The sequence below is a fragment of the Myotis lucifugus genome, unplaced genomic scaffold (assembly GCF_000147115.1).
Source record: "Myotis lucifugus unplaced genomic scaffold, Myoluc2.0 scaffold_169, whole genome shotgun sequence".
Lineage (NCBI taxonomy): Eukaryota > Metazoa > Chordata > Mammalia > Chiroptera > Vespertilionidae > Myotis > Myotis lucifugus.
In genome coordinates, this window is record NW_005871217.1 from 504,634 (window position 1) to 532,388 (window position 27,755).

At 41.8% G+C, this 27,755-nt stretch overlaps 1 protein-coding gene across 15 annotated transcripts in view; it reads right to left on the reverse strand.

The window, feature by feature from the left end:
- Positions 1–27,755, reverse strand: part of HUWE1 (HECT, UBA and WWE domain containing 1, E3 ubiquitin protein ligase) — a 142,704-nt gene that overhangs the window by 25,420 nt on the left and 89,529 nt on the right. For 14 of the 15 annotated variants that reach the window (XR_002831059.1, XM_023760014.1, XM_023760016.1 and 11 more), the window contains 21 exons: positions 27,587–27,709; positions 27,001–27,096; positions 26,133–26,402; positions 24,475–24,627; positions 22,173–22,300; positions 21,917–21,998; positions 21,111–21,287; positions 20,469–20,628; positions 19,829–20,193; positions 17,251–17,446; positions 15,451–15,618; positions 12,994–13,139; positions 12,492–12,555; positions 11,138–11,352; positions 7,489–7,700; positions 6,953–7,135; positions 3,103–3,275; positions 2,607–2,755; positions 1,789–1,864; positions 863–961; positions 159–292 (listed from right to left, as the gene is read on the reverse strand). Coding sequence is in view for 14 of the 15 variants with exons in the window: in XM_023760014.1 (XP_023615782.1) it covers positions 159–292; positions 863–961; positions 1,789–1,864; positions 2,607–2,755; positions 3,103–3,275; positions 6,953–7,135; positions 7,489–7,700; positions 11,138–11,352; positions 12,492–12,555; positions 12,994–13,139; positions 15,451–15,618; positions 17,251–17,446; positions 19,829–20,193; positions 20,469–20,628; positions 21,111–21,287; positions 21,917–21,998; positions 22,173–22,300; positions 24,475–24,627; positions 26,133–26,402; positions 27,001–27,096; positions 27,587–27,709 (3,369 nt within the window). In the remaining variant the exon portion in view is untranslated. The remainder of the gene's footprint in view (positions 1–158; positions 293–862; positions 962–1,788; positions 1,865–2,606; positions 2,756–3,102; positions 3,276–6,952; positions 7,136–7,488; positions 7,701–11,137; positions 11,353–12,491; positions 12,556–12,993; positions 13,140–15,450; positions 15,619–17,250; positions 17,447–19,828; positions 20,194–20,468; positions 20,629–21,110; positions 21,288–21,916; positions 21,999–22,172; positions 22,301–24,474; positions 24,628–26,132; positions 26,403–27,000; positions 27,097–27,586; positions 27,710–27,755) is intronic. The other variant, XM_023760023.1, reaches the window with a different exon arrangement.

Genomic DNA, 27,755 nt, shown 5'->3' on the forward strand with positions numbered 1-27,755 from the left:
TGCTGGGGGTAAGGATTTTCTGAAGTCTGGTGTCATGGCCACATTTGCACATGAGGGAGGGAGGCGCTGAGGCTAGCCACCCAGGATGTTGGTTTTCTCCAGCTCTGTGTTCCCATGGAAGAGGTTGTCTGAACCAACCCAACACAGTCCCCCCTCACCTGATCATCTTCCTCATCTTCCTCCTCCTCCTCCTCTTCATCCTGACTATCATCCTCATCCTCGTTACTGCCACTGCTGTCCTCTTCCTGAGTGTGCTCCTCCTCATCCTCAGGGTCCAGGATATTCATGGAATCTAAAACAAAGGGAGCACATTGGAGGACTATACTGAGTAGCTAGAAAACAGGCTACTGTGCAGGCCAGCAGTTTGAGTGGGAAGGCGATGTGGTATCTGACTCTAGGAGAGGAAGAACCAGATCTGGGGTGATATACAGACTAAGTGAGCCAGCCCTGATTTCCTAAAAAGTGCTACTCAATGCATCAAACGCTGAGCAGGGTGGCTGAATGTGGAGGTTTGAAGAGCCATGGTCTAGGACTTGGCCAAGCCTGCTGGTGCCCCCTTGCCTTTCCAGCCCTACTTTGCTACTGACTGCATCCTATTGGTAAGAGGGAATCGGGAGCGATGATAGCAGGTAGGTGAGAAGAAAGCGAACCAAGTAAGAAGTGACAAACTTTTGGGCAAGCAGTAGTAACATGTTATTTGAAAAACTGGCTGAGGATAAAGTGGATGGTGTATGTCAGCGCATGCAGACAGATGCTTCCTTATTCTGCATATTTGGGCAGCTGCCTCCAGGAAAACCCTAGTGTAATATCTGTCAGACGTGCAGGGCAAGAAGGGAGGCCTTTCCGGCCTCGGCACTCTCACCTTCTCGGTTGGCCTGCAAGGTGGAAGCTTGGCTGAGGTTGGAAGGAGCTTCATCCATCAGCACGTCCTCTTGTGATTCATCCTCTCCACTTCTGCTCACTGAAGGTTACAGAGCAGAGCCTTCACTGAACAACAGAGGACTCCCCTTTCCAGATTGGGTGTGCCTAAAGTAGCTATGTACACCCAGCAGACATCCTTTTTTTTTGGATGAGGGAGAAGACCTAGGTTCTCTTGCTTTTGACTATCTACTTGAGCTTGGCCAGTCACTTTACCAGTCTGAGTCTCAGTTTCCTCATCTGTAAAATGGGATGATCACATCTGCCTTGCCAATTCCACTAATTGTAAAACCACAGAGGATAACGGGTGTGAAAAAGCCTTGTCAAATTTAAAAATACTTGTCTACTTCCACTATTCATCTGATTTCTTTCATCAATAAAATAAAAAAAGTAACACATACACCCTTGGAGCCAGGTGACAGTAGGGTACTTAGCCGTTTTCCCTCTCAGTGGTAAAAAGGGCTACCCTTAGGGAATGATCATTTTTTGTTACACTACTGAGACTCAGAGGCAGAAAGCCCCTGAATTTTGCTGAAGAACTGAAAGGAAAGCACTTTCTCACCCTATAGCCTTTATAGCCTACTCTAGGCTTCCATGAATAATAAACACTCTTAATGTGCCTGATGTATCATCTATACTGCTGGCCACCCCCACCACCTCCCCCACATAGGCAACACTTCAGACCCACCACAGGTCTGTTGATGGATTGTGAATTTTTCAATTGTAAGACAGTCAACATCAAGACAAGCAGCAATCTAGGCTGGCTATGAGCCCTTAGGCAGAGCTGAGCAAGCAGATGATGAGAAAAAGGGTCCTCCCAAGAGAGACTGAGGCAAAGGAAGAGGCTTTACTCAGTTCTGGGGCTCTCACCTATAATTGTACTGTTCCCAGATCCGCCATCCCTCTCAAGCAACTCATCTATCAGGTCCTCCAGCTCATTCTCAACCTGGAGAGAAATAGAACATATATAGATGCACACAAGTCTATCATTGTGCTAGCACTGAAACCCTAAAAAAAAAAAGCCAGCAAGGGAGCATGTATTTCTAGGATAATGTATGACAGAGGTGTTATATAAATACCACACACTTGGTGGGGCTAAGAGCACAGAAACTACCACGTACTGCCAATCCACACTCAGAATGTCCTTCAAATGGATCCATCCCAGCCATCTGAGACCAGGTTAGTCTTTATACTGTCCAGGAATACATGCAGATCTCCTTAGAACTAGCAGCTTAGGACTGTAGGCCCGATTTCTTACCACTGCTACCAGCTCCAGAAATTACAATGCTTTCTTTAGGGTTGTTATAAGACTACTGTTTGAATACCTCAGTGAGAGCTGGTGCTATAGGAATGGCAGTAATGTTAAGGAGCTTCCATTAATACCAGAGCCAAGTAAATCAAAGACCTTGGGCCCAAAAGCCAGCTCTCTACATCAACATTTCACCTGTGCCGAAGTTTTCTTGTTGGGATCGATTCCATATCATAGTACATAGCATCCTGCCCTCCCCCACCCATCATTTAATACAATCCAAATGCATTTACTGAGCATCTACTAAGTACATCATCTGTGCTCCTTTACAAAGCAGACAGCATTGCGGCAAGGATCTAAAGTACTCACCCACCCACATCACTTGGGGGTTTTGGTTCAGCGCCGCAAAAGGGGTATGCTGGGTGATCTGCCTCCCTACCTGCATCTCTTGTGAACTGAGCACCTCAGGCTGCCCAGCAATCACCACTGAGTCGGTTTCAGCCTCCCCATCCATGATATCCCCATCTGCCACCTCTGTCTGAGTGACATCATGATCCTCCTCCTGCACTTCTGCTTCCCCAGGCTCGCCTGAAACAATCAACCAACCAGCAAAATAATCAAAGGGTGCTTATGTGCAAGGCACCATGAGGCAAGCGTGAAGACAGTAAGGTCCCTTCCCTGGGCAAGTTTACAAGTTCTCAGAGAATAAATGAATGGGTGACAAAGGAAAAGACAAGGCTACGTGTGAGGACAGCCAAATAAGGCTGCAATTTTAAGCAATTCTTTGTGGGGCACATTCCCACGCCACTATGACAGATCTCTGGAAGGCCAGCAAGTTCCCAGGGAAACAATACCAAGCCAGAACAGTTGTGATGCCCATAAAACAACTATGCCCACCCTGCCAGCACTCCAGTCCATTTGCTCTGATTCCCTACCTGGGTCCTGCTGGTTGCTATTGGAGTCCTGAGTAGCTCCTTGGGCATCCTGCTCAGCTTTGGTCTTGTTAGAAGCACTCTTGCTGCCAAAAAGGCTACTGGGCTGGTTCACAATCCGGGAAAGTGTTTCCAAAGGCTTCAGAGCAGCATTGACTGTGTTGGCCATGTTGGGACTGGGATAAAGGAAGACACAGAGATGGAGTGAACACAGAAATCCATACTAAAAGGCAACAAGGCTCACCATAGTACAATTATCCCAAAAATGGGGCATGGAAGGTACAAGGCGAGCTTGGGACATACTGTTGTCCTAGAAGACACTTAAAAAAATTAATGAGGTCCTTACTACAGGCCAAATTTGAGATAATCTGAGCATCAAAAAGAATGATTGTACTTATAACACATTAATCATAAAAAGAACCTATATGAATGCCAGCTAATACAAAGGAATAAGAGAATCAGAAAATCATCATTTTGCAACCAGCAATGTAAATGATTTAGGCAAGGCTCACCAATGAATGCTAAAATTATTGAGTTAAAAATCTTCAGGGGAAAAAAGGGGTCATCTGTAATATTTTTAACAATAAAGATAAAAAAAACACACCAAAGAAATGAGCTACAGCAAGTGACAATGAAGTAAACCTTTAAAAATCTTTAGGGCACAGGATATTCACATGATCTTCATGAGCTCAAAAGCATCACCTCACAGATAACTTACTGATACAATGATACAAAGGGAAAATGTAACCTTTAACTATGTGATCAAACTTAGCATCACCAATAATAGGACAAATTGGCATTACATGTCTCCAGATGTGATACACTGAGAAGAACAAATATCACCTACATACTACTCTTGCCAAAAAAGAAAAAAGGTTAGCCCAAATCTAACCATAAAGATGCAATTAGACAAATCCAGATTATGGGATCCTATATAATAAGAGAGGAATATGCTAATTAGCTGTTACGCCCTGAGGACCAGCAGGAGGGTGGGCCATTGAGGTACAAGAGGGCTGCGGAGAGCTGCAGGAGGGGGCAGGGCAGCAAGCTATGAGGGGGGGAGGGGTAGCTATAGGAGGGCAGGGCAGTGGGCGGAGAGCTTACAGGAGGGTGGCAGCAACCTACTGGCTACAAGCGGGCAGCAGAGAGCTACAGGACAGGGCAGGGCAGCAAGCAAGCGGGAGGCGGAGAGCTACAGAGAGGGCAGGGCAACAAGCTATGAGGAAGGTGGAGTGGAGAACTATAGGAGGGCGGCAGCCTCCTACTGGCGCACGGATTTGTGCGCAGGGCTATTAGTATTACTATACAACATTTGGCCCTCTGGAACAGTCAAGTTACCATAAAAAATAAAAAACAAAACAAAACAAGGAGCCTGTGACAACCAAATGTCAACTAAGTGATGCTCAATGGATCAAAATGCTCTCCTCTGGGCTATAAAGACATAACTGGAATAATTGGGGATGTCTGAATATGAAAAATACTAGAGGCCCAGTGTACGGATTTGTGCACCGGTGGGGTCCCTCGGCCTGGCCTGCGGGTATCAGGCTGAAACCAGCTCTCCAATATCCCGAGGGCTCCCAGATTGTGAGAGGGCGCAGGCCAGGCTGAGGGACCCCACCCGTGCATGAATCCGTGCACTGGGCCTCTAGTATGCATATAAGATCTTTGGTTAATCTCTTCCTGCCCTCCCCGCTCTTCCCTTCCCTCCGAGATTCATCAATCTGTTCCATGTTTCCATGCCTGTGGTTTCTGCTCCTGAGTCGAGTGTCTGCCCCCTGGTGGTCAGTGCACAAAAAGCTACCAGTTGGCCGGTTGCTTAGGCTTTTATATATACAGATACTGAGTACTATCATATAAGGAAATGTTTGTTCTTAGGAGAACATGCTACAGTATTCAGAGGTTAAGGAACAAGTTGTTTGCATGAATTTCAAATGATTCACCTCCCATTCATCTCCTGAAAAGGGGATGGGAGGGGGTGATTAAAGAAAACAGAACTGGTTAGTCTAGGTCAGGATAACCAGACTTTCCCTTTTTAACTGGGGCTAAATCATAGAAAAATGCCTGCTAGTAATATAGAAGGAATGATAGAAATTAGAAAGCTGTCCTTGATAGCCCCCAGAGAAATTAACTGGCTCATGCAAAGATTATCAACTGGCATTAAGAACATTAATTAAGTATATAGTTGATAGGGAACTAGATATTTGTATAGTGTCAAAGTAACAACAACACAAATTATACAATAAGATGTACACCATCTATGATATATCCTAGCTAATAATGTTTAAATAGCTCCATTAAGTCTTCAGCTCTAACAAGAGGTTTATAGAAAATAGGGAGTAAAGGAACAAGTTAAACTATGCTGTAAGGTATCAAATGGACCAAATCCAGAAAGTGAGACACTGCAGGACAGCTGGCCCGGTCACTTCAACAAATTAGTGTCATGAACAACAGTAATAAAATAAAGATTTAAAAAAATGAATTAAGGCCCTAGCTGGTTTGGCTGAGTGGATAGAGCGTCGGCCTGCAAACTGAAGGGTCTCAGGTTCAATTCTGGCCAAGAGCACATGCCTGGGTTGTGGGCTCGATCCCCAGTAGGGGGCATGCAGGAGGCAGCCGATCAATGATTCTCTCTCATCATTGATGTTTCTATCTCTCTATCCCTTTCCCTTCCTCTCCAAAAGCAATAAAAATATATTAAAAAATAAAATAAAAACGGAATTAAAAACCTTTGTTAGAATAGAGTTACAAGGGATACAACCAGATGTAATGTAAGGTCCATAACTGAATTCTGGTTTGGACAAAAATTTTGAATATAGATTTGGGCATTAGATAGGATAAAACTTTATTTACACAGATAGGTAGATACTAAAAAAGAGCAACAAATAAACAAACAAAAACAGAAACAAAAAACAAACGTACCCCACCTAAGGTTTCACAATAGCATGTATAGTTTTATTTATGTATGTGAAGAAAAGCACTGACAGATATACAACAACAGTGGCATCTGGGTGGTAGGAATATGATGTCTATTTTCACTCATCTGTAGTCTTATGATACACATATAATCTTATAATAAAAGGTTATTTTTACTTATTTTTTAAAAAATATTTTGAGACTATTTTTTTTTAAAATATATATATTTTATTGATTTTCACAGAGAGGAAAGGAAGCAGGATAGAGAGTTAGAAACATTGACCAGCTTCCTCCTGCACGGCCCCCTACTGGGGATCAAGCCCGCAACCAAGGTACATGCCCTTGCCTATAATTGAACCTGGGACCCTTCAGTCCATAGGCCGACGCTATATCCACTGAGCCAACAAGTTAGGGCAAAGGTTATTTTTATTTTTTAAAAAAATATATTTTATTGATTTTTTACAGAGAGGAAGGGAGAGGGATAGAGAGTTAGAAACATCAATGAGAGAGAAACATCGATCAGCTGCCTCCTGCACACTCCCTACTGGGGATGTGCCCGCAACCAAGGTACATGCCCTTGACCGGAATCGAACCCGGGACCCTTGAATCTGCAGGCTGACGCTCTATCCACTGAGCCAAACCAGTTAGGGCGTAAAGGTTATTTTTAATTAAAGAGGGGAAGCTTGGGAAAAAAATTTAGTGATACAGTCCAACTCTTGAGTTTCCAGTAAATGAGAAGACTAAGGCCTAAAAACAGAAAGTGCTGTGCTTAAAAGCCACAATACTAAGAACTCAGGTTCCCACCTACACCCAAACTTTTCCTATCACACTGGCTGTTCACTACTCAGCTGGCAAGAAAACATGAAATATTAGGCAAATGGAGAAGCAAGCCGCATGATTAAAGAGAGGGCAAAAGCCTGGGGCTTGGAAATGATTTTACCTGGACAGGTCCAGACTGTGAGGCACTCTGGCCAAGTCATTAACCAGTCCCTTCTTCAGGAAGAGTCGAATGATATTGTTCATGCCATTGTGCTGGGTCTTGGCTGTGGCACTGCTGTAGAAGCTGGACGTGGAGGGGCAGGACTCCATGATAGTACTGATGATACACATCACTGCCTGAAGCCTGGGAGAGAAGTTTGACATCTCTATCACGTGAATATAGCATGTTCTTAGACCACATCTTCACTATCTTGCCTCAGATAACCCTCTGTGTTCTATTACTTCCTAAAAGTAACAACTAAACAGATGAGAACTTACTCCTTGGGTGGTAGCATTCTTCACTCTTTAAACGTAATTTAAAAAATAAGATTAAGTTGTTTACCCACCTACTCCAAATGTAATCAGTTTGAGAGAACCAGAGAATATACAGTGCTGCTATAAACAGAACTCTTGTTCAAATGCAAGAAATCCAGTGGGCCAAGAATGAAGTAAGGGGATGATACTGGTCACCAGCACTAGGTCAGGCATGAATTTTACCTGGCATGTTTCTCTGTACTCTCAGCCATAGCCAGTGCCCGTCCCAGGGCTGCTTTTACTTCATTCACAAGGGCCACCTGGGCATCTGTGCCACTCCCTGCAGCAGCCAGGCTTGCGAGGAATAGGCGGGCCAGGGCAGGCGTGTCCTTGTCTTCTGCATTCTGGGTATGTGGGAGGAGGTGGTCCAGGACAAAAGCTAGCACACTGCAGTCCTGAAAAGTCATTAAGCATGACATTTACTCACAAGCACAGTTATGCCATATCTTTTGTACACCAACAAGGTACACTCACACAGAGTTGATTCTTGAAGTCACCCAGCCAGATGAGAAAACCAGGCTTAAAGGTACAAGCTAAGTGAGTAGCAAATCCAGATTTTATGCTCCCAAGTCCCATTCACATCTTCATTTAGATGTTACTTGGCATTTCTTAAAATCATTTTTATGTGTGATATTTAAATAGAACTGTTCATAGCAAACCTGTAAGAGTTAATGCAATCCGATATTTTCCCCATCTAACAGATGGGCAATATGAAGTCCAAAGAAATGTGACTTGCACAAAGAACTTAGTCAATGGCAAGGATTCAAATCTTGATTCCTAACTGAGTGCTATCATCCTTTCAGTATTTAATTAAATTACAATATTACCGACATCTACAATGTGCCCAGAACCCTGGGCTAGAAACTGGCAGGGTTTGAATGAGAAATTGCACAATCATAGATATGGATATGCAAAAACACTTAATGCAGGGTTACTTAAAATAGCAAAAAAGGTCCAACAACAGGGGAGAAAATAGAATTAGATTTCCCTCTAACAATGATGTATCCCCCAATATTTCCTTATCTTAAAAAGAAAACTTAGTTCTGCTGTCATTCAAGCAGATTTTGGATTAAAATGCACTGATGATTTTGGGACCAGATAAGATGATTGCCGCACAACTGAATATACTAAATGCTACTAAATTGTACACTTTAAAATGCTTAATTTCATATTAATTTTACCTCAATAAAAATGCAGCTAAGAATTCTAGAGTCTGGACAATTAGATAAGGTGGCCTTGTTAAGACACCTATTAGAATTTAAAAAATTTCCCAGTAGTGACTAAAAAGTTAAACCGTTTTCTGAATAAAAGTGTAAATAATTTTGTGACATTATTAATAAAAACTGGAAAAAAACTTTATAATTTGGGAAAGCAATGTAATCGACTAAAAAGGATTTGGAATCAGACCTAGGTTTCAGTTCTAGTCTTGCTACTCTGAAGTGTGCCTTAGGCAAGTTAATGACCTCTCTGAGCCTTCTCTCTTCTCTATTAAGGGGAGAAACACCAACAACCTTTCAGTGCTGATAAGAGGATTATCATTAACACTAGAGGCCCGGTGCATGACATTCATGCACTGGTGGGTGTGGGGGGGGTCCCTCAGCCCGGCCTGAACCCTCTCCAATCTGGGAGCCCTCAGGGGAGCTCTCTCCAATCCAGGAGTTTCTGTCTGTCTTTGCAATCATATGAGCGAATAGTCTGAGACCCCAACTCAGTTTGGTTTGTTGCTCACAGAATAATAGAGGCAATTTTCCCCCCCCCTTTGCTTCATTGGTGGAGATTTCCTGGAAGTTTTAGGATATCTTCCTTTTAATTTTTCCTAGATCTCTGACTTTACTTACATCTCTCACCTTTGCTTTCCCTCCATTCCCCTCCACAACAGTAACTTGCTCCAGGCTCACTTCAGTGATTCTCAACCTTCCTAATGCAATAATTTTATGGTTGGGGGTCACCACAACATGAGGAACTGTATTAAAGGGTCATGGTATTAGAAAGGTTGAGAACCACTGCTAGTGTCTAGGAGATCCGTCTACCACCAGAACTACGATTCTCAGCATTCCTGGTGCTCCCCGCGATCTTGGTTTTCCCTTCCTGCTCTGTCTCTGTCCCATGGCCTCCCACTCTGCCAAGTCCTCCAAGCCGCTCCACTCTCTGCTGGCTCTCCCACTCTGCTCTCCGCCCGGTGGCTTGGGGGGTGCAACCGAGGGAGCCATGTCCTCCCAAGCCACCAGCTCTCCCATTCTGTTCTCCACCCGGCACCTGTGCATGCAAATTAACCAGCCACCCTTGACAGGTTAATTTGCATACTTGCCCCTGATTGGCTGGTGGGCAAAGCAGAGGGATGGTCAATTTACATGTTTCTCTTTTATTATATAGGATTTGTAAAGCACCTATGAGTACCCAGTACCAGTGGGTTACTTGGAATGTATTAAGCAGATACTTAATAAATTTGCAACTCTTTTTCCACAAGTAATGCTATTATAAATTATAACTACAACTTGCATAAATGAGTAAAAACTTTGAAATAAATGCCATGTATATTTAACACATATATTCCATAAAGAACTCATATACAAAATATATAAAAAATTCAATAGAAAACAAGAAGACTTAAACACTTCATATCCAAATGGCCAATAAAGACAGGGAAATTTTAATGATAATGTAATACCATCACAAACACACTAGAATGGTTAAAATAAATAAAAATAAATAGGAAAAATACCGAGTAATGGCAATCTGAACTCCCACACATATGCTGTGCCGAAACAAGGTCCCCTTTATGAAAAAACGTCCTTGGGCACCCCTTTACATATATGAAAACATGATACAGTAGCTTTTCTTTTTTCCCCCTAAACATTTGCTTTTCTTTCTTCTTTAAAGAAAAAAATATTTTTATTGATTCCAGAGAGGAAGGGAGAGGGAGAGAGAGAGGGAGAGGAAGAGGAAGAGAGAGAAACATAAATGATGAGAGAGAATCATCAATTGGCTGCCTCCTGCTCACTCCCCTACTGGGGATTGAGCCCACAACCCAGGCATGTGCCCTGACTGAGAATCAAACAGTGACCTCCGGGTTCATAAGTCGATGCTCAACCACTGAGCCACACCAGATGGGCCATGATATAGTTTCTTAAAGTGCTCTCTCACTTGAAAAATGTAACCTGAAGATAATTCTCTATCAGGATATATAAAATATGACTTGTATTACTAATACTATTATTACTACATCTGGTGTCTTTGCATAGATGTAAGTACATCTGAAAGCTAAACACCAATATTCTTATATGTTTGGTTTATTCTACTGTCTCCTAGGCACCTTTACTTAAGTGACCCACAGGATTCCTCTCAAATTCCACATTTTCTCTTCAAACCGTTTCTTCTAACATAAGAGGAATAAAAAAACATAAAACATCTGAGTCCTTGATTTCACCTTCGCCCTCCAAATCCAATTCTTGTCCATTTCTACCTTTAACACATCTCTTCAAGTACCTTCCCAACACCCACCAACTTCACTAAGATCCCGTATTGCCTAGATTATACTGAGTCAGATTCCTAACTGTTCTCTCTGATTCGAATCTGGCCTTTTGCAATCTCTACAGTGCAGACCAAGTGATATTCCACAAAACAAATTAACAAATTGCAGCAACTCACTCCCTGCAGTGAGCCTGATGGCTCCACGTTATGGAAAAAAAGGCATTGCTCTTTAATGTGTCTTGAGAGGCCCCTGCCTCTCTTATCATTGGGCTAACATGCATAGGTTCCTAGTAAAGCATCTAACACAGCAGGTGTCCAATGACAACAGTATAAAGTCTTAAGCAGAAGTTGCAAGCATTACCTCTTTGATCAGCTCAGACTGGCCCACAGTGTAGCTGTAGTTGGCAATCAGGGTAGCAATACCAACATAGGACCTCACCAACTCTGCCAGAAGACGAAGAATAGTGGAGGTGGGCATTAAAGGTTTGCTACCCTTAACTTTCTGTTTGGCTTCTTCGGAGGCTCGGTCCCCTTCTTTATCTTTTTTCCCATCTCGAGACTCCTCTGGAGTTGAAGCTGTTGAGAAAGAGCCAAACACCAGTTCAATTCCACACTGAAATATTGGTGAGAACAAGCCTTTAGTGGAAAGAAAACCACTTCTCCACTTTAGGTCACTGGTACAACTTGAATGCCCTTCTCACACTGCAGTGGAAGGACAGAAAGGTCGAATGACCCAGGTCTCAGACATGGTCTGTGGATATAGTACATCAGGGAGGCTTTGCTCAACTGTTCACACATTGTCCACCACCTGCCCTCCTCTTATATATAACCTTAAGCTCCAGAAATACCGTACTAATAGCTCTCCAAATATGCCTTGTGTACTCACTCATTTACCTCTTCCTTCCCACGTCTGCTTAGCACACGTTTACTTATCTAGCTCAGCTAAAATGCTGATTTCATCTATCTCATCCATGTAAGTTGCTATTACATCACGTGCCCACTATACCGCATGCTAGCATGCCTCTATTCCAGCAGTTAATGACGTTACATCATGATGGTTGCTGGTTTCCCTCACTAGAAAAAATTCTTTAAGTGCAGGGGATGAATCAGTTTCATTTTGATGTCTACTATAGTCTGCTACATAAAGGACATAATGCCTCAGCTGAATAATATTACTATCACCCATACTATAGATGGGCAGTAAGTCCACCAAAATGAGCTAACCAATATTTTACCAGTTAATAGCCTTTTAAAAAATTTTCACTATTAGATATTCAGTTTAATGTCTCCTAACTTCGACCTCAAAGATCTTTCCTATCCAAGGAGAAGCAGTTCTTTAAAGGTCTCATTAGAATTGCTTCCACATGACATTTCTCTAATTCTTGGCAAGTAGCCTATGGACTCTGCTGGGGGAAAGAATCCACCATACAGCTAGAACACTGCCATTGGCACCAAAGCTCTATAAGCCAACATGGAAGCCATCAAAAAATATATACAGGATGATTTAAAGAGTACAACGAAAGAATATTACCATAGCAACCATTACTGGGTTAGTTAAGTCACAGTTCCATTAACTTTAGCATGTAGAAACTATTTACAGAACACTAAACTCAACCTTGAGAAAGCTCACTTAAACAAGTAAACTTTAAAATTATGCATGTATTCTCTGACTCCCTCAAGAAATTAGAACAAAAGAGGGAAAAAAAAACCATTACCTTCTTGGGATGCCCCAGGTGTGTTTGTCTCAGTGGAAGAACCATCTGTAGCAAAGACCTGACTCTATGGAAGAAGAAAACTCCTGAGCCATTATTAATTTCAAAGATAACTACCCCCAAATGGCAGGACTTCTTCCCAGGGTACTGGCTGTAAATGCTACATATTCTCTTTAGCTGATGTTTTAACCACTTATTCTCTCCCCCACTCTCTCCGTTCCCCCACATGCCATTATAATCTGTGGGAAGTCATCTTTATAAATAGTGACTGGGAGATTGGGGGAAAAGAGGAGAATGAAAACTGAATTAAGAAAACATTTCCAACCCAAGGAATGAAAAGAAAATCCCAAAGACACCCTAATTTTATCTTCATTTTTAGGCAACATATAATTTACAGATAAATCAAAATTAATACCTTTGACATTTCCCTGGCATAACCCTGAATACTGAGAACACACAAGTATTGGAAAAGGAGAAGGAAAGTAGGAAGTTGGAACTGACTTACATTAATGGAAAAACTTGACTGTGTATCAAAATCACTGCCTTGCCGAGTAAGTGACCGGTACTGCTGGTATACATCATCACCCATATCTTGCAGGAGCTGGCCAACCTCTTGGGTCATACCCCCAGGTTTAGGATCAGATTTGTCAGCTAGAAAAACAAAATAAAACAAAACAAAACTCTTCTGTAATTGTGCAATGGTAATACCTATTTGGTAGCTTGGACAATTCCACTCCAAGTTGCCACAATTGTTTACATATTCATATTGCTAGACATAGTACAGTAAGTCCTCACATAATGTTGTTGATGGGTTTTGTGACTTTCAACAAAATGTTAATAAAATCAATTTTACACAGGCTAATTGATATAAACATGAGTAAAGTTCCTAAGGCATCTTCTCAACCTTATAACAAAATGACTTTATTTGAGGACCTGCTGTGTAACCAAGACAGCATGGCTGAAAGCCTCATTCTATCACTAACTAGTTTTGTGACCAGAGGCAATTTACTTTGCTCACTTTCCTCAGCTGTCACTCCACTAAGCTTAAATTAACATACCTAGTATTACCAGCATGTCTAATGTAGTGGGAAGGTCAATCAATGGTTTTAATAAATTGTTGAGTGTGTTTTTGGGGGGGGGTATAAGATTGGTTAAAGATTCTGTGCACGTAGAAGCTAGGAGCTCTACATCAGAATGCTGTATGGATGAAAAGCGCCAAAGATCCATATTTTCTTGACTTATTAAAGGCAGTGTTCATCACTTTCTGGCAATCCCATGGGACCTATCAAATAAGTATGTCCTGAATAAAACCCAGAAAAATCTTACTGGAATGAAATCTTAGGTTCAAGCAATCCACTCATGTGTTTCCCAGTAATTATTCGCAGCATTTTAACTAGGAATAAAGATGGACTGAGAAGGTGGTCTCAAAGGTCAGGAAGCCTAGCTGTATCTTCTAATATTGTTCCCATCTCCTTTGGGTAATAAAGATGTTTTGTTTCTGAGAGTGAACACATTAAGAGACTACCTGGTATTTTATTTTTAGACTAGAGGCCCTGTGTACAAAAATTTGTGTATGTGGGGGGGGTCCCCTCAGCCCAGCCTGTGCCCTCTTGCAGTCTGGGACTTCTTAGGGGATGTCCACCTGCTGGCTTAGGCCTGCTCCCTGGGGGATCGGGCCTAAGCTGGCAGTCAGACATCCCTCTGGCAGCCCGGGAGCCCTCGGCAGATGTCCACTTTCCAGCGGGGAACAGGCCTAAGCTGCAGTCGTACATCCTTAGCACTGCTGAGGAGGCGGGAGAGGCTCCTGCCACCACTGATGTGCTGGCAGCCGTCAGCATGGCTTGTGGCTGAGCAGAGCTCCCCCTCTGGGAGTGCACTGACCACCAGGGGGCAGCTCCTGCATTGAGCGCCTGCCCCCTGGTGGTCAGTGTGTGTCATAGTGACCAGTAATTCCCAGTTGCTCTGCTGTTATTATATAGGATAGAGGCCTGGTGCATGGGTGGAGGCCGGCTGGTTTGCCCTGAAGGGTGTCCCAGATCACGGTGGGGGTCCCGCTGGGGTGCCTGGCCAGCCTGGGTGAGGGGCTGAGGGCTGTTTTCAGGCTGGCCACGGCTGCGGGCTGGAAGCAGGTATCTGGGATTTATTTATCTTCTATAATTGAAACTTTGTAGCCTTGAGCGGAGCTCAGGGCCGGCAGGGCAGGCGGGAAGCTTGGCTTCCTCCATTGCCAGGGGCAACCCAAGCCTCCTGCTCGCTCCAGCTCCGTGGCTGCTGCCATCTTAGTTGGGTTAATTTGCATATTCGCTCCTGATTGGCTTGTGGGCGTGGCGGAGGTACATGTCAATTTGCATGTTTCTCTTTTATTAGATTAGATTAGATAGATGTTTTTAATTGATTTTTTTAGAGAGAGGAAGGGAAAGGGAAAGATAGAAACCTCGATGTGAGAGAGAAACATCGATCGATTGAGTCTGAAACCTGAGCATGTGCCCTAACTGGGAATCAAACCAGTGACCTCTTGGCACATGGGATGACGCTCAATCCACCAAGCTACACTGGCCAGGCAAGACTTCTGGGTATTTTATTTTCAACCTGCTAACAAGATGCTCTTATCTTTTTAATCACTGTTCATTTTCCCCACTGGATGGGATGTACTTTCTTTCATATCACGGAACTCTGGCAATCCCATTTTTATCATTTAATACTTCTTCCAGAAAACATGTATTTTAAGAAACTTCCCTACAGGCCCCACCTCCACCAGGTCAGATGCCTTGCTCTAGGATTCACCACTACTTTGGCATCTGTCATACTACATTACTATTAATTTCTTTAGAGAAGGGCACTGTGTGGCTTATTTATCTTGATTCCCAGAGGATGGGCATACAGTGAGTGTTCACTAAGGCATGAATTGGTTGAAATGACCCAGGCAAAGTGCTCAGCTTCCTCTGGTGGGCTAGTTACATACCTTCCTCTGGAGCATGGTATGCAGCCAGGGCATTCAGCATGTCGTAGATCACTTCCTTGATAGTATCAGGAATGACAGGCAGTGGTGAGGGTTTCAAAGGGGTTGTTTTCACCAGTTGGACAGCATTAGGACCTTTAATTCTAAGATTCTCAAATTCATCATCTGAAGCTAAGACAAAGTGAGACAGAAAAATTAGTTAATAGTGAACTGGTACCTACATTTGGTTACTGATAGAAACTTAGAAGGGGGTTTACATAACATATAAGCTTGGGAAAGGAGGTAATTTCTAATGTTCAAGCAGCCTATTAGAGTATCTGCCTTTACCTTCCCCAATTACCATAGGATTTAATACAGCTGTAGCAAATGGTAAAAGAGCACAGGCTTTGGAGTTGGGGAGACTTGGTTTTAAAATCCAATTCTATTTCAAGATCATGGCCAAATTACTTCCAAGAAACCTCAAATTTCTCATTCTTAAAACATGAGGATTAAATGAGACCATACATGCCCAGCACAGGGTCAGGCACACTGAGGCACCCCAAAATAATTAGCCCCCCACCCAACTTTTTATTTAAAAACAAACAAAACAAACAATCCACAACCCTACAGAAATATTGAAAGATTAGTAAATAAATATCCATATACTTTTCATACAGAATCACCATTTGTCTACCTCTAAATATATCTAACCATACACCTAACATCCAGGATATTTTCCGATATAACCATCATAACACCCAGGAAATTTAACAAAGACACAATTATATTATCTAACAACTAGAGGCCCAGTGAATGAAAATTCATGCACTGGGGGGGGGGGGGGGGGGGGGGGGCCCACCTGTCTCCTCTCACAGTCCGGGAGCCCTCAGGGGCAGGAGGCGACCGGGCGATCAGGGGAAGGTGACACCCCATCACACCTCTGCTGCTGCCACTGCCGGCAGCACAAGCCTAAGCCGGCCAGGCAGCCACCATCGGGCTGGCCCTGGGCGGCTGGGGGGCTGAGGGGACTGGGGGTCTCTGAAGGCAGGCACGCAGAGCAGCAGGGCCTGTCTGCTGCCCCGGCGGGGCTGAGGGGACTTGGCCCTGCCATCTTGTGGCAATGGGCACCACCATCTTTGAGGGCGGGACAGTCAATTAGCATATTCCCTCCTTATTGGTTGTGGGCACCGCCATCTTTGAGAAGGCATGAGGGTCAATTAGCATATCTCCCTCTTTAATAGATAGGATAGTCAGTATTCAAATTTCTCCAAATCTCTTTTATTTGGTCCACAACCCCATCAAGGTTGTTGGGGGTTATCTCTCTGGTCTTTTATCTAGGAGATCCTTGCATTTTTCCACTTTCAATATATTTATATTTTTGGAAAAGAATCTAGGCCAGTTTTCTTATAGAATGTTTCACAATTTATGTCTAATTGTTTCCTCATAATTAAATATAGGCCAAACACTTTTGGCAAGAATATACTGAGGATACTGTATACTTCATTCTGTATCATGAGTCATTTATCTGTTTGTTCCTCAACTATCATTCAATCTATAAGCCATTCACTGTATGTAAGCCCTGCTGCCACACTAAGATGAGTTCTTAAAAAGCAAGGACAATCCTTGGTATTTCTCCCAGAGATTACCACAGGACAAAGACCTATTGAAGTACCGCTGAACTGACTCACATGATCAATCAGCCAATGTCCCAAAGCTTGCCTAAGAAAGCTTTCCAAGTTACAGATCTCTTTGAAGAAAATTTCTGGGGTTATACTAGGCCATAAACCTCAATGTCTTAAAAGGCCAGGAGAATGGGAAACTTACCAGTTCCTGAGCCCCGAGGGGCTGGAAGGGCAATGCGGATACAGCAGTTGGCCACTTCTGTGAAAATGTCTGGATTGCGGCATGCAGCCGGCCCAAGGACACGAAGGATATAGTTGATCTCCCGAGAGCCAAGGCTGCCAGATACAACACCAGAGGTAGTGCTACCAGCTCCACTTGTAGCTGCTGAACGAACAACCTAGTAAAAAGAGGGAGAAACATTGCTGATTAAAGACCACTTTCTAAAAATACAATTGCATTTAAGGAAGAGTTTCCAAGGATTAAAATACTAACCAAGCTCTGCCTCAAGACAGTGAATAACAGATTTAGATTTTTGGGAGAAAGATAAACTTGGTTTTTTAAGTCCCTTCCCAATTCAAAAATGTGGCTTACAAAAAAAACAGCATTCAGCATATCCCAAAATTATAAAATATTAGACCAGATGGTATATGATCTTTTAGATAAACTGGGAAATATATCTAGACCACTGATCATTCATCCAAATTATGGCTCCCACATTTAAGTGCCAGCTCGTAGCCTTCCTAAAGGCTGTCCTAATTTTAAACTGAATGGTTCAAACCCTAAAAATATGTAATATTGATATCCACTCAGTGTATAAGAATAAAATTAAAGATTTTCTTTATGCCTCAAAGCCAATCATCCATTTCAGATAATGATAGCCACAGGAGATATCAAACTATATTTATGGATTGTTTGCTTTGATACCACAGGGCTTAGATACCTATTATGGTTTTGCTCTTCTAAAAAAAAAATGACTCGTCAATCATGGAAATCAGAGGAAAGTATAAAGAAAACAATTATATTGTGTTTCCCAATATCTATTTCTTCATGAACAATGTTCACAAAGATAAACGTCTTTTGGAATCTTAATGGTTTTCTTACCAAACTGACCATGCTCTTTAGTTTGGCATATTAATCCCTATATTTTGTCCGTCAGGCTGCAATTATAAAACAATTCTTACTTTTTAAATACAGAAAAGTATAACTTCACTATAAAAAATGTGCCACAATTTATTTATCCAGTCCTCTGCTGGACATTAGATCTCTAGTTTCTTGATATTACAAGCAATTCTACAGTGAAAATTCTTGTATATGTACCTTGGCATACTTGACTTTAGTTATAAGTTCTTAGCCATAGAATTTCTAGGTCAAAGGATATCTTAAACTGACAGTACCAAATTGCCCTCCAATGTGGCTGCACCAATTTCCACTCCTACCAAAAGTAAGAGTATGCCTGGTTCTCCACACCCGTACCTGCAATGGATATTATTAAGCATTTACATTTTGCCAACTCGGTATGTTAAAATTGTCACTGACCTTCTTTTGCTCCCAACACCCCCAAATACAATGTCCTTTAAGCTCCGAGTTTTCTCTCATCCAACAAGAACCTATATTTTTTTCCTAGCATTTTTAAAGTTATATAAACTTTAAACATTGTAACTATTTTGTTTTTAAGTTAGAATCCTGTCTATATATAGTTGTTTCTTCCTTGTTGGGCTGTTCCCTGAGCTTAGATCAGTACATATTCTGCCTTTAACAGCTGTCCTGCTTTTGTTTTTGCTCATGTCAGGTAAAATCAAACAGGCTGGGTGAAAAAATAAAACTATCTAAAGAATGTCAGACGTATGCATACACACACACACACACACACACACACACACACACACACACACACACATATATATATATGAAATAGTACCAGATTTCTGGCAAATGACTTAAAATTTATACTGTCTGATTCAATTTCTAGGAATCTCTAGAAAAAATATTCTTAAATGTGACAAAAGTTATGCAAAAACATGCATATTGCATATATACATGTGGGAAACAATGTTCCAAGAGAGGAAAATAGAAGTGAAGTCTAGTAACATTCACATGATGACTGTTGAAAACAAATTAGCAGGAGGAATGAAAATTTTGTAAAAGTACCAATAAGGAAAAGCCTTATCAGTAAGATGTTTTCCCTCCACCCCTCCAATTACGTATTAATGTTGATGTTATGTTTCTTTTTTTTCTGATTACTTTGTCATTTCTTCCACTGTTCTATATGTTCCTAAAAAAAACCCAAAACACATGTAAGCCTGTTTTTAGGTCTGCACAATGGGTAGTTGTAAAGAGCTTACCACAGTGTCTGACAATCATAAACATTCCAAAAACTTTACTATTTTTATAACCTGTGAACACATGAGAAGTACTCTACAAGGGGATGATCTTTAAGACATGAACTTGGTGGAAGGTATTCCAATTCCTTATGAAGTTTTTGGTTCAAGAAACCTACATTGCCAGAGGGAACTTACTAGGTAAGAGCTATTACTATAGTAAGTTTAAGAATAGAAAAACCTGTATTTTCTAGTTCTTTTTTCATGTCATTCACTGGGATCATCTACCATATTCAAGCAAGCACCTAAGCATACAGCTGGGAAATTTTACTGGGCAGCGTATATAGTCTACATATCTAGCTATAGACCCTAAGAAGAACCAGAAGTCTATCTGTTCTGAGACCAAGGAGAACAAAAGTATGATGCAAAGCTAAACCATCATCTGACACCAAAAGACTCACCTTTTCCATAGTATGACGGAGGGTGCAGGGGTCCTCAATAATGTGTCTTAAGAGAAGGGTGACCAGGGGAGTAAACCCATTGAAGCCTGAGCTCTGGGTCAAATTCAAGATCATGCGGGTACTCTTCAGCTCTGCAAACATCATGGCATATTTGTGGTCTCGGGTGAGCCTCAGGCAGAGGCGAAGGGTGGCATGCAAAGTGTCTGGGTCCACAGGGACTCCTAGCATGCTCACGCAGGCCCGGATTAAAACTGTCACCATATCCTCTGTCAGGCCCTGGATCAGGATCTCTCCGATTTTTGTTTCTTCCAGGCTTGTCTCCTTTTCATTATTTGTATTCTCTAGGGCCAATGGAGTATCTACAACTGGGAAAGTAAGACAGTTTAACTTGACATTTTCTCCCACACCTATCCTTCCTAAATAACCAGTCAAGTACTTGTACCCTATGAAGAGAAATATACCAAACACCAATTTTAAGACTAGATGAAAAGGCATATAAAAAGGAGTGTGAATCTTTCAAAGTCACCAAGCAATCTGATATATAAGAAATGACAATGAAATCGGCTAGAACTTAAGCAATAAAGGCACACGAGTTTCATGTAAAACACTCCTTGAAAAATTCAAAATTAAGAGTCCATACCATTGGTTTTACTGTCTTTACGCTTGATATCAATTTCTTTGCTTTCTTCCAGTGTCTTCTCTAGTTCCTGCCCATTGCCGTTTTTAGAGTTTTTATTCAGCCGCGGTACCCTCAGGAGAGTCAGCATCACTGGGCGGCGGTTGCCTGTTTCTTCATTAACCTAGTAATTCAAACAGACAAAAATATCTCTACCAAAAAAGGAACTCTGAAAAGGGGGGTTATTAGAACTCCCAGGAAAGATGCTACGAGAGAAAAGAACCCTGGCAATTTAAACCATCCCTATCATTTACAGAGAGAAAAGATCAAGGTTCCCAGAGGGAAAGTGGCATACAGAAGGCCCTATAATGAATTGTAAACTTTCCAATAGAGCAGATACCATCCCTAACCACTCCCTAATCCTTGACTAAACAATTAAAATGATTTCCAGGTGGGACAGTATCAAATTGCCACAGACTCGTGGTCTACCTGAAGACTTCAGGAAGATCCACTTCTCTGAAAACTATACCCAATTTGGTAGTGGTATAGTAACATTGCTTCTTATAACATGTCAGGACTGCTGACTGAGAAAGAAGGGAACCAAAAGGCATACCTAGCACCTTCTCTACTTCTCAATAAAGTTTACAGCATTGAATGAGCATGTACCTGAACCATTGTAGTAAATTGGACAGTGTATCTTCTTCGGCCTGCAGTGAAGCGAACACTTGTCTCCCCAGACTTCCAGGCAGAATCAATAGTGCTGTTGTTGCTTGCACTGTAACTACACCAACGTCCAGAGCGATCATCAAACCAGCGCCAGTTGTTGTTGTTGGACTGTAAGTACTAAATACAAGAGCACAAAGTTTCTTTGTATTTTCTACAAGGTTGGTTGTTAGAAAAAATATTAACTTTATCAGTGTTCATTGCTAAAGCTAATCCAGGAAAAATAAATACATTTTGAGAACTAAGAATTTTTTTTATACATTAATCCTCATATTTCTGGGCCTCTCCATAGGCACTAAACCCTCTATCCTTGTCCTGCGATCCTCTGCTTTCCTTTTGTTTCCAACTGTTTTTCATAAAAGGGGAAGTGATTTTAGATTTAGTGGAACAAAATTTCTGTCTATGAGAAGGAACTGAGATGATGTGACATATGTAATCTCCGTTAAGGAGCACTTGCTTTGGGAGAAACTGCACACACTCAGTCCTTTATACAACAGAAGAGCCACTCCTCTGCATACTTCCTAAACATTTACTTCCAGAATAAGTTCTTGGGCCCTTTAGCTCCATAAAAAAATAATTCTAACACTCCATTCAGGAGAGAAATGTAGCTATCAATATCCCCCAAAAGAGATGTATTCCTTGATCAGAGAGCTTTACATTCTTTACCACTCTCCTGTATTCTCTGCTGGCCTATTCTTTGCTTCAAGAGGTCAAGCAATTCTGCCAACCATACACAATATATTACATACCTTAGTCATTTGGGCTCTCCTTTTTGAGGAGATGGCCGTCTTTTCATAGAAATCAATCAGGAGCAACACTGGGGTGATCCACCTACAAAAGGAGAAATGCTTTATTCTGAGCAAACCAGAAACCTAGACACAAGAGAAAACTTACCCTGACTTTATCAGGGACATCACAATTTTCAAACAACAAAAGGTACCCAAGATTTACCCTATACATGTCCCAGAAAAACAGAAGTAAAACCAGGATATAGGGTAAACTCACTTTGGGGTCTGGACCTCCTTTTGCTCCTTGGCAGCCTGTAGGCAGGGCTGAACCACTTCCAAGAGTTTGATTAGGACATTAAGGATGCCACTAGATTCGACCACCCAAGCACAAGGTAGCTTCAACTCCTGATTAACCAAAGGGAAAAAGAAAACATATACCAATTTCTAGTCAGTAATCACAGGGGTGAACACTATTAGAATTAGCTGAATTCAAATTCCACTTCTACATGATGCACCATCTGTGTGACCTAAGTTACATAAATTCTCGAGGCCTTTGTTTCCTCATGGATCAAAGGAAATAATCTCAACTTCCAAGGTAATTGTGATGAATAAATGAGGCTATATATTCAAAGTGCCCAACACAGTGCTTAGCACATTAGTATGTGCTTAATATGGAAACTGTTATTAATATCATTAATACCATTAAGGATTGTCATCTAGGTTATATAGTGTTAACTATGTTGAAGTTGAAAAGCTTCCAATTTACAGAGGACCCTTACAATCTTTCAAGGAAGATGGAATAATTAAACACAGCAACCCAGTTAATGATTTGCTCTACAGGGGCTACACTAAAGTATCACTTATAACAGGAAATCACTGGAAATAATTTAAATGTCCAATAATAGGCAATTACTTAAAGAATGGGATGTCCAGAGATGGAATAATATATAAATGACATGGGGAAATATTCATAATATAATACAGAGAGAAAATACAACTTTTAAAATAATCTGATCTCAATTTTTTAAATACACAGAAAAAGGACTAGAAGAAAATAGTGGACTATTACTTATGATTTTCTCTTTATGTTATAATGTTATGAGGGACCCCCAGCATTCTGTACTTTGCAACCTATTTACAAATCTATACTAATAAAAGGGTAATATGCTAATTAGGCCGGATGTCTTCCGGATGTCCTTCTGGACAAAGCAACAGTGGCGGGGGCCAAGGCAGAGGCAGTTAGGGGGCGATCAGGCCGGCAGGGAAGCAGTTAGGGGGCAATCAGGCCGGCAGGGGAGGAGCTAGGGGCGACCAGGCCAGCAGGCAGAGGCAGTTAGGGGCTACCAGACCGGCAGGCAGAGGCGGTTAGTGGTGATCAGGCCAGCAGGGGAGCAGTTAGGGGGCAATCAGGCCAGCAGGGGAACAGATAGGGGGTTACCAGGCCGGGAGGCAGAAGTGGTTAGGGGTGACTAGGCCGGCAGGGGAGATCAGTTAGGGAGTGATCAGGCCAGCAGGCAGAGGCGGTCAGTGGCGATTAGGCCAGCAGGGGAGCAGTTAGGGGGTGATCAGGCCAGCAGGCAGAAGCAGTTAGGGGCGATCAGGCCGGCAGGCAGAAGTGGTTAGTGGCGATCAGGCCAGCAGGCAGAAGCAGTTAGGGAGAGCAGTTAGTGGGTGATCAGGCCGGCAGGCAGAGGCAGATAGGGGCAATCAGGCTGGCAGACAGGCGAGCAGTTAGGAGTCAGCGGTCCGGATTGCAAGAGGGGTGTTCAACTGCTGGTTTAGACCTTATTCTGCAGGCAGTCAGACATCCCCCGAGGGGTCCTGGATTGGAGAGGGTGCAGGCCAGGCTGAGGGAACCCGCCCCCACCCCATGCACTGGGCCTCTAGTGCTATAATAACTGCCACTTCCACTAAAAGGGAAAGCCCCAAGACTATAGTTTGACACATACACTGAACTTTTCTCCTACGTTGCTTGAAAGTATTTACTCCATTAAGTTCAGGGTTTACTATGAAACATGATGACAAATGAAGAGTCATTTGTTCAAAATCAATTGCCTACTAATTCCTATGTTGGTTGGAAGAAGAATATGTCTTGGCCAAAATACTCTTTTCTCTCAAAAAACCTGCTGACTGACCAGGTACAAAAGAAGAGTCAGATTCTACCTGATGCCCATTATTCAATTTTCACCAACTACCCTGCTTTGGCTGCCACTTACAGGTTTCCTCAGAGACCAAAAGTATTCCACAACAGAACTACAATAGTAATTCTAAATACCTCTTTTAATGACTACCCCCCAAATCCTCTAAGACTCAATTCAACTAATGAACACTTGTTCTGAGAAGCCTCTCATTATCCGGAAGTGTTGTATATACCCTCCCTGAACTCACTGACATTCATGTACCAAATGCTGTATTTTGTATTTAATTATGTGCATTATAGCCTATAAGAAACTGCAGGCTCATGAAAGGCAGAGATCATGCCTTAGATTTCTCTCTACCTTCTTCAATGTCTCAAATAATAGGTGTTCAATTAATTCTCTGATGAATGAAACAGAGGGACTAAAAGATCTAAATCTTACCTCAAAAAGCAGGGTTAAAAGCAAAATTCTAGTAGCCAAATTGGATGCCTGGGGCAGGGTGGCCATCTGACTGATCCATTCTGACACAGTTTTTGTGTCGCTTGTTGTCAGGGGAAGAGCGGCTTTGATCAATACATCAGCAGCTTCCCACACCTAGAAAAGAGGAGTGGCCATGTCAGATAACTGTAAATAAGAGTTTGATAAGGTTTGTCAAAACATTCTCAACCCTGTACTCATACTCCACTCTCAACACATTCGCCAAAAGAGGGTGGATAAATAATTATGTATATACTATTGAGATATCATGTCTGTATTAAAAGAAGATGTGTGCTACTATAGGACAATCTCTAAAGATTATTTTCTTGGGCTAAATTACAAGAAGCCTAAATCCTAAATTAAAGGAAATGAGTATTCTAAAAATTTCTGATGCATATAGTCAACCCAACAAAGATTATGCCAACCTATACTCCCATCAGTAATCTTTCACAATATTCTGCCCCAGAATTAAAAACAAAAACCCAAAATGTTAAAAAAAAACTTGGTCTTGCTTTAGTTTGCATGTTAAATTTCTTTCTTTTTAAATGCTAGGTATTTTTATTTTTTGTTTTTGTTTTTTGCCAATCCTTTCCTAAGGATATTGTTCCCACTGTTTTGAGATAGAAAGGGAGACAGAGAGAGCTAAAAACACCAATGATGAGAGAGAATCGATTGGCTGTCTCCTGCTTGCCCCCTACTGGGGATCAAGCCTGCAACACGAGCATATGCCCTGACCAGAAATCCAACCATGACCTCCTGGTTCAAGGGTTTAGGCTCAACCACTGAGCGAAACCGGCCAGGCTGCATGTTAAATTTCTTGTAATGAATTTATATAATTGTCCTTTCATATTAAGGGTTTAGTTTTCTTAAAATCATTTCTATATGCTCTTGATATAGATTAAAGGTAACTAAACCCTGGTCATCTCTTGTGAAAAAATGGTTTATTCAGTTTGTCTTTTACTTTTGTGATGATTCCATATACCAAAGTTTTGATTACATACATCACTTTTTGATTTCTCCCCTTTATTTTTCAACTTAAAAAATATAAAACAAAATTGCAATGATTTAAATACAAAAATAGTAAAGAAAATACAACCAATATGTTAACTGGTTATCTATTTGTGTGGGGATTTAGAGAATTTATTTCGTATCCTACTTCTAACAATTAGCATATATTAATTTCATAATGAGGAAAAATACTGCTCAAGAAAGACAAACAACAAGTCACAACTATTCATCAGGATGGGGACTCATTTGTCAAGTGGTTGTTGCATAGGAGGGGAGGGGAAAAAACATTTATTCACTGTTAGTTCAGGGGGCCTAACTTGGCTCAGGAATGAGACATAGTTTAGACAGTTAAGATGAATCTAAGAAGATATGCCTAGAAACAGAAAGCTTTTAATTTTCCTTTCAAAGACATTTTTGTGAAGTAGTTAATTTACTTTTTGTAGGAACAATCTCAAGAAAGAGCCAATTACCAGATCTAGAGAATTCAAAGAGAGAATACCACATCCACATTGGGTAAATTGCAAAAATATTAATCTTTTAAAGAAATTAGGTTTTGACAGATGGCAGGAAAACCACCTTATAAAATCCTGTCTTTTGGCCCCTTGAGAGCTTACCTGATTGACTACTTGCTTCAGAATCATGTCCCGATAGTCTGCTCCATTACGTTTTATTGCTGTCATAATGAGATCACACACCCGGTACACTGTGTCTGGCAGCTCATCAAGAAGGTGGAAGCAACCAGGCAACATGGTATCTGTGAAAGTGTGGAGCTCATCTTGCTCCAATGGATCAGCATCCTGGAATTTCTCTAGACATTTAGCCTCTTCCTCTTCCTGCTTTTCACGAGCTTTCCTTTCCTCCTCCTCTTTCCTACAAGCAACTTCCTGGAGGCAGGGAAGGAAGAGTGATGGCATATGGAAGAGTTGGAGGAACAAAGACGAGGAAGACTCTAAGAATGTATTTGCCTTATCATATGAATACCCTCAACCTTTTCCTCAAGCGATATGTTCATTATTATGGGGCAACAAGTATGAGGGCAGCCACAAAGGCTAAGGCAAGACAAGGAAAGCATAGAAGGACACCTCCAACCACTAAAACATTGCCAATTTATTCACAGAAACCTACATTACGTCCTACAAAATCATTTATATACATTGTCCTGCATTCTCTGTCAGTATAGCAAACAGAAGCAACCAACTTTTATCTAAAAATAGACACCCAAGTTTGACCTATGGATACAACCAAGTACATTTGGGGTATCTTATTTGATTTGACAATAAAGAGAAATGCTTCATCTGCCCCACTTAAAGCTTTAGGTCAATACAATGTAGATCAGTGAAGACAAGGTTGGGATAAATGAATACTTCCATGTCTTTCTTTAGACTTTAATTCTACCAATTACTTTGTACTCGTAGCAGAATGTTCAAAGAAATACTAAGATTAATGTGTCAGGCCCTTTTGGATGCCTTGTATTCTAGTTACCTCAGGTGACTCCGCCCTTTGATCCATTGGGATATCCTGTCCCAGAGACATGGCAATAGCTCTCATCATCTGATCCTCTTCGGACATACTCAGATCCTACAGAGCAACAACAGAATATGCAGCAACTATATATACCCCATTTCATAAGGAACCAGACATCTGTGCTCAAGCTTTAGAGAAGGGGCTCCGAATGCTGCTTTCTAGAGTAAAACCGAACTAGACTTACCTGGTAGCTGTAAGAACAGAGAGGGAAAATCACAATGAAATTAAGTACAGGAAGGGAGCTTTAATGTGCCACGTGCCACCTATTCTGCATGTCAGAAAAGAGAGCCTCTTCCATGGCTTTCTGACTGTGGAGGATTTAAGAGTTCTTCTGCAAACGAAGTCCAGTAATTTGCATGCCTGGGAGATAGGGAACTTCTAGAGCTAGAAGAGTTATTAGGAAAAGAAAATATTGGCACGAAGAAGTCTGCAAATGAGAAGTAGTTTATATAAGGGAAGACCAGTGACGAAAGCAGGAGAGGAGAAAAGCACATCAGCAGCCAAACCAGTGTCCTACAAGATTAGAGCCCCTGGGCCAACTCACCCGAACAACTCCTCCCATGATTGGGGGAGGGTGGGTTAGAAGGTACTCTGTGGCCTGCTCCATGGTGCTGGTGTTCAACAAGGCCTCCATGGCATGTTCCCTTGTGAAGCCCATGTCCATGAGCTACAAAAAGAATGTAGGACCTCAGAACCACAGTAAAAGAGAAAAC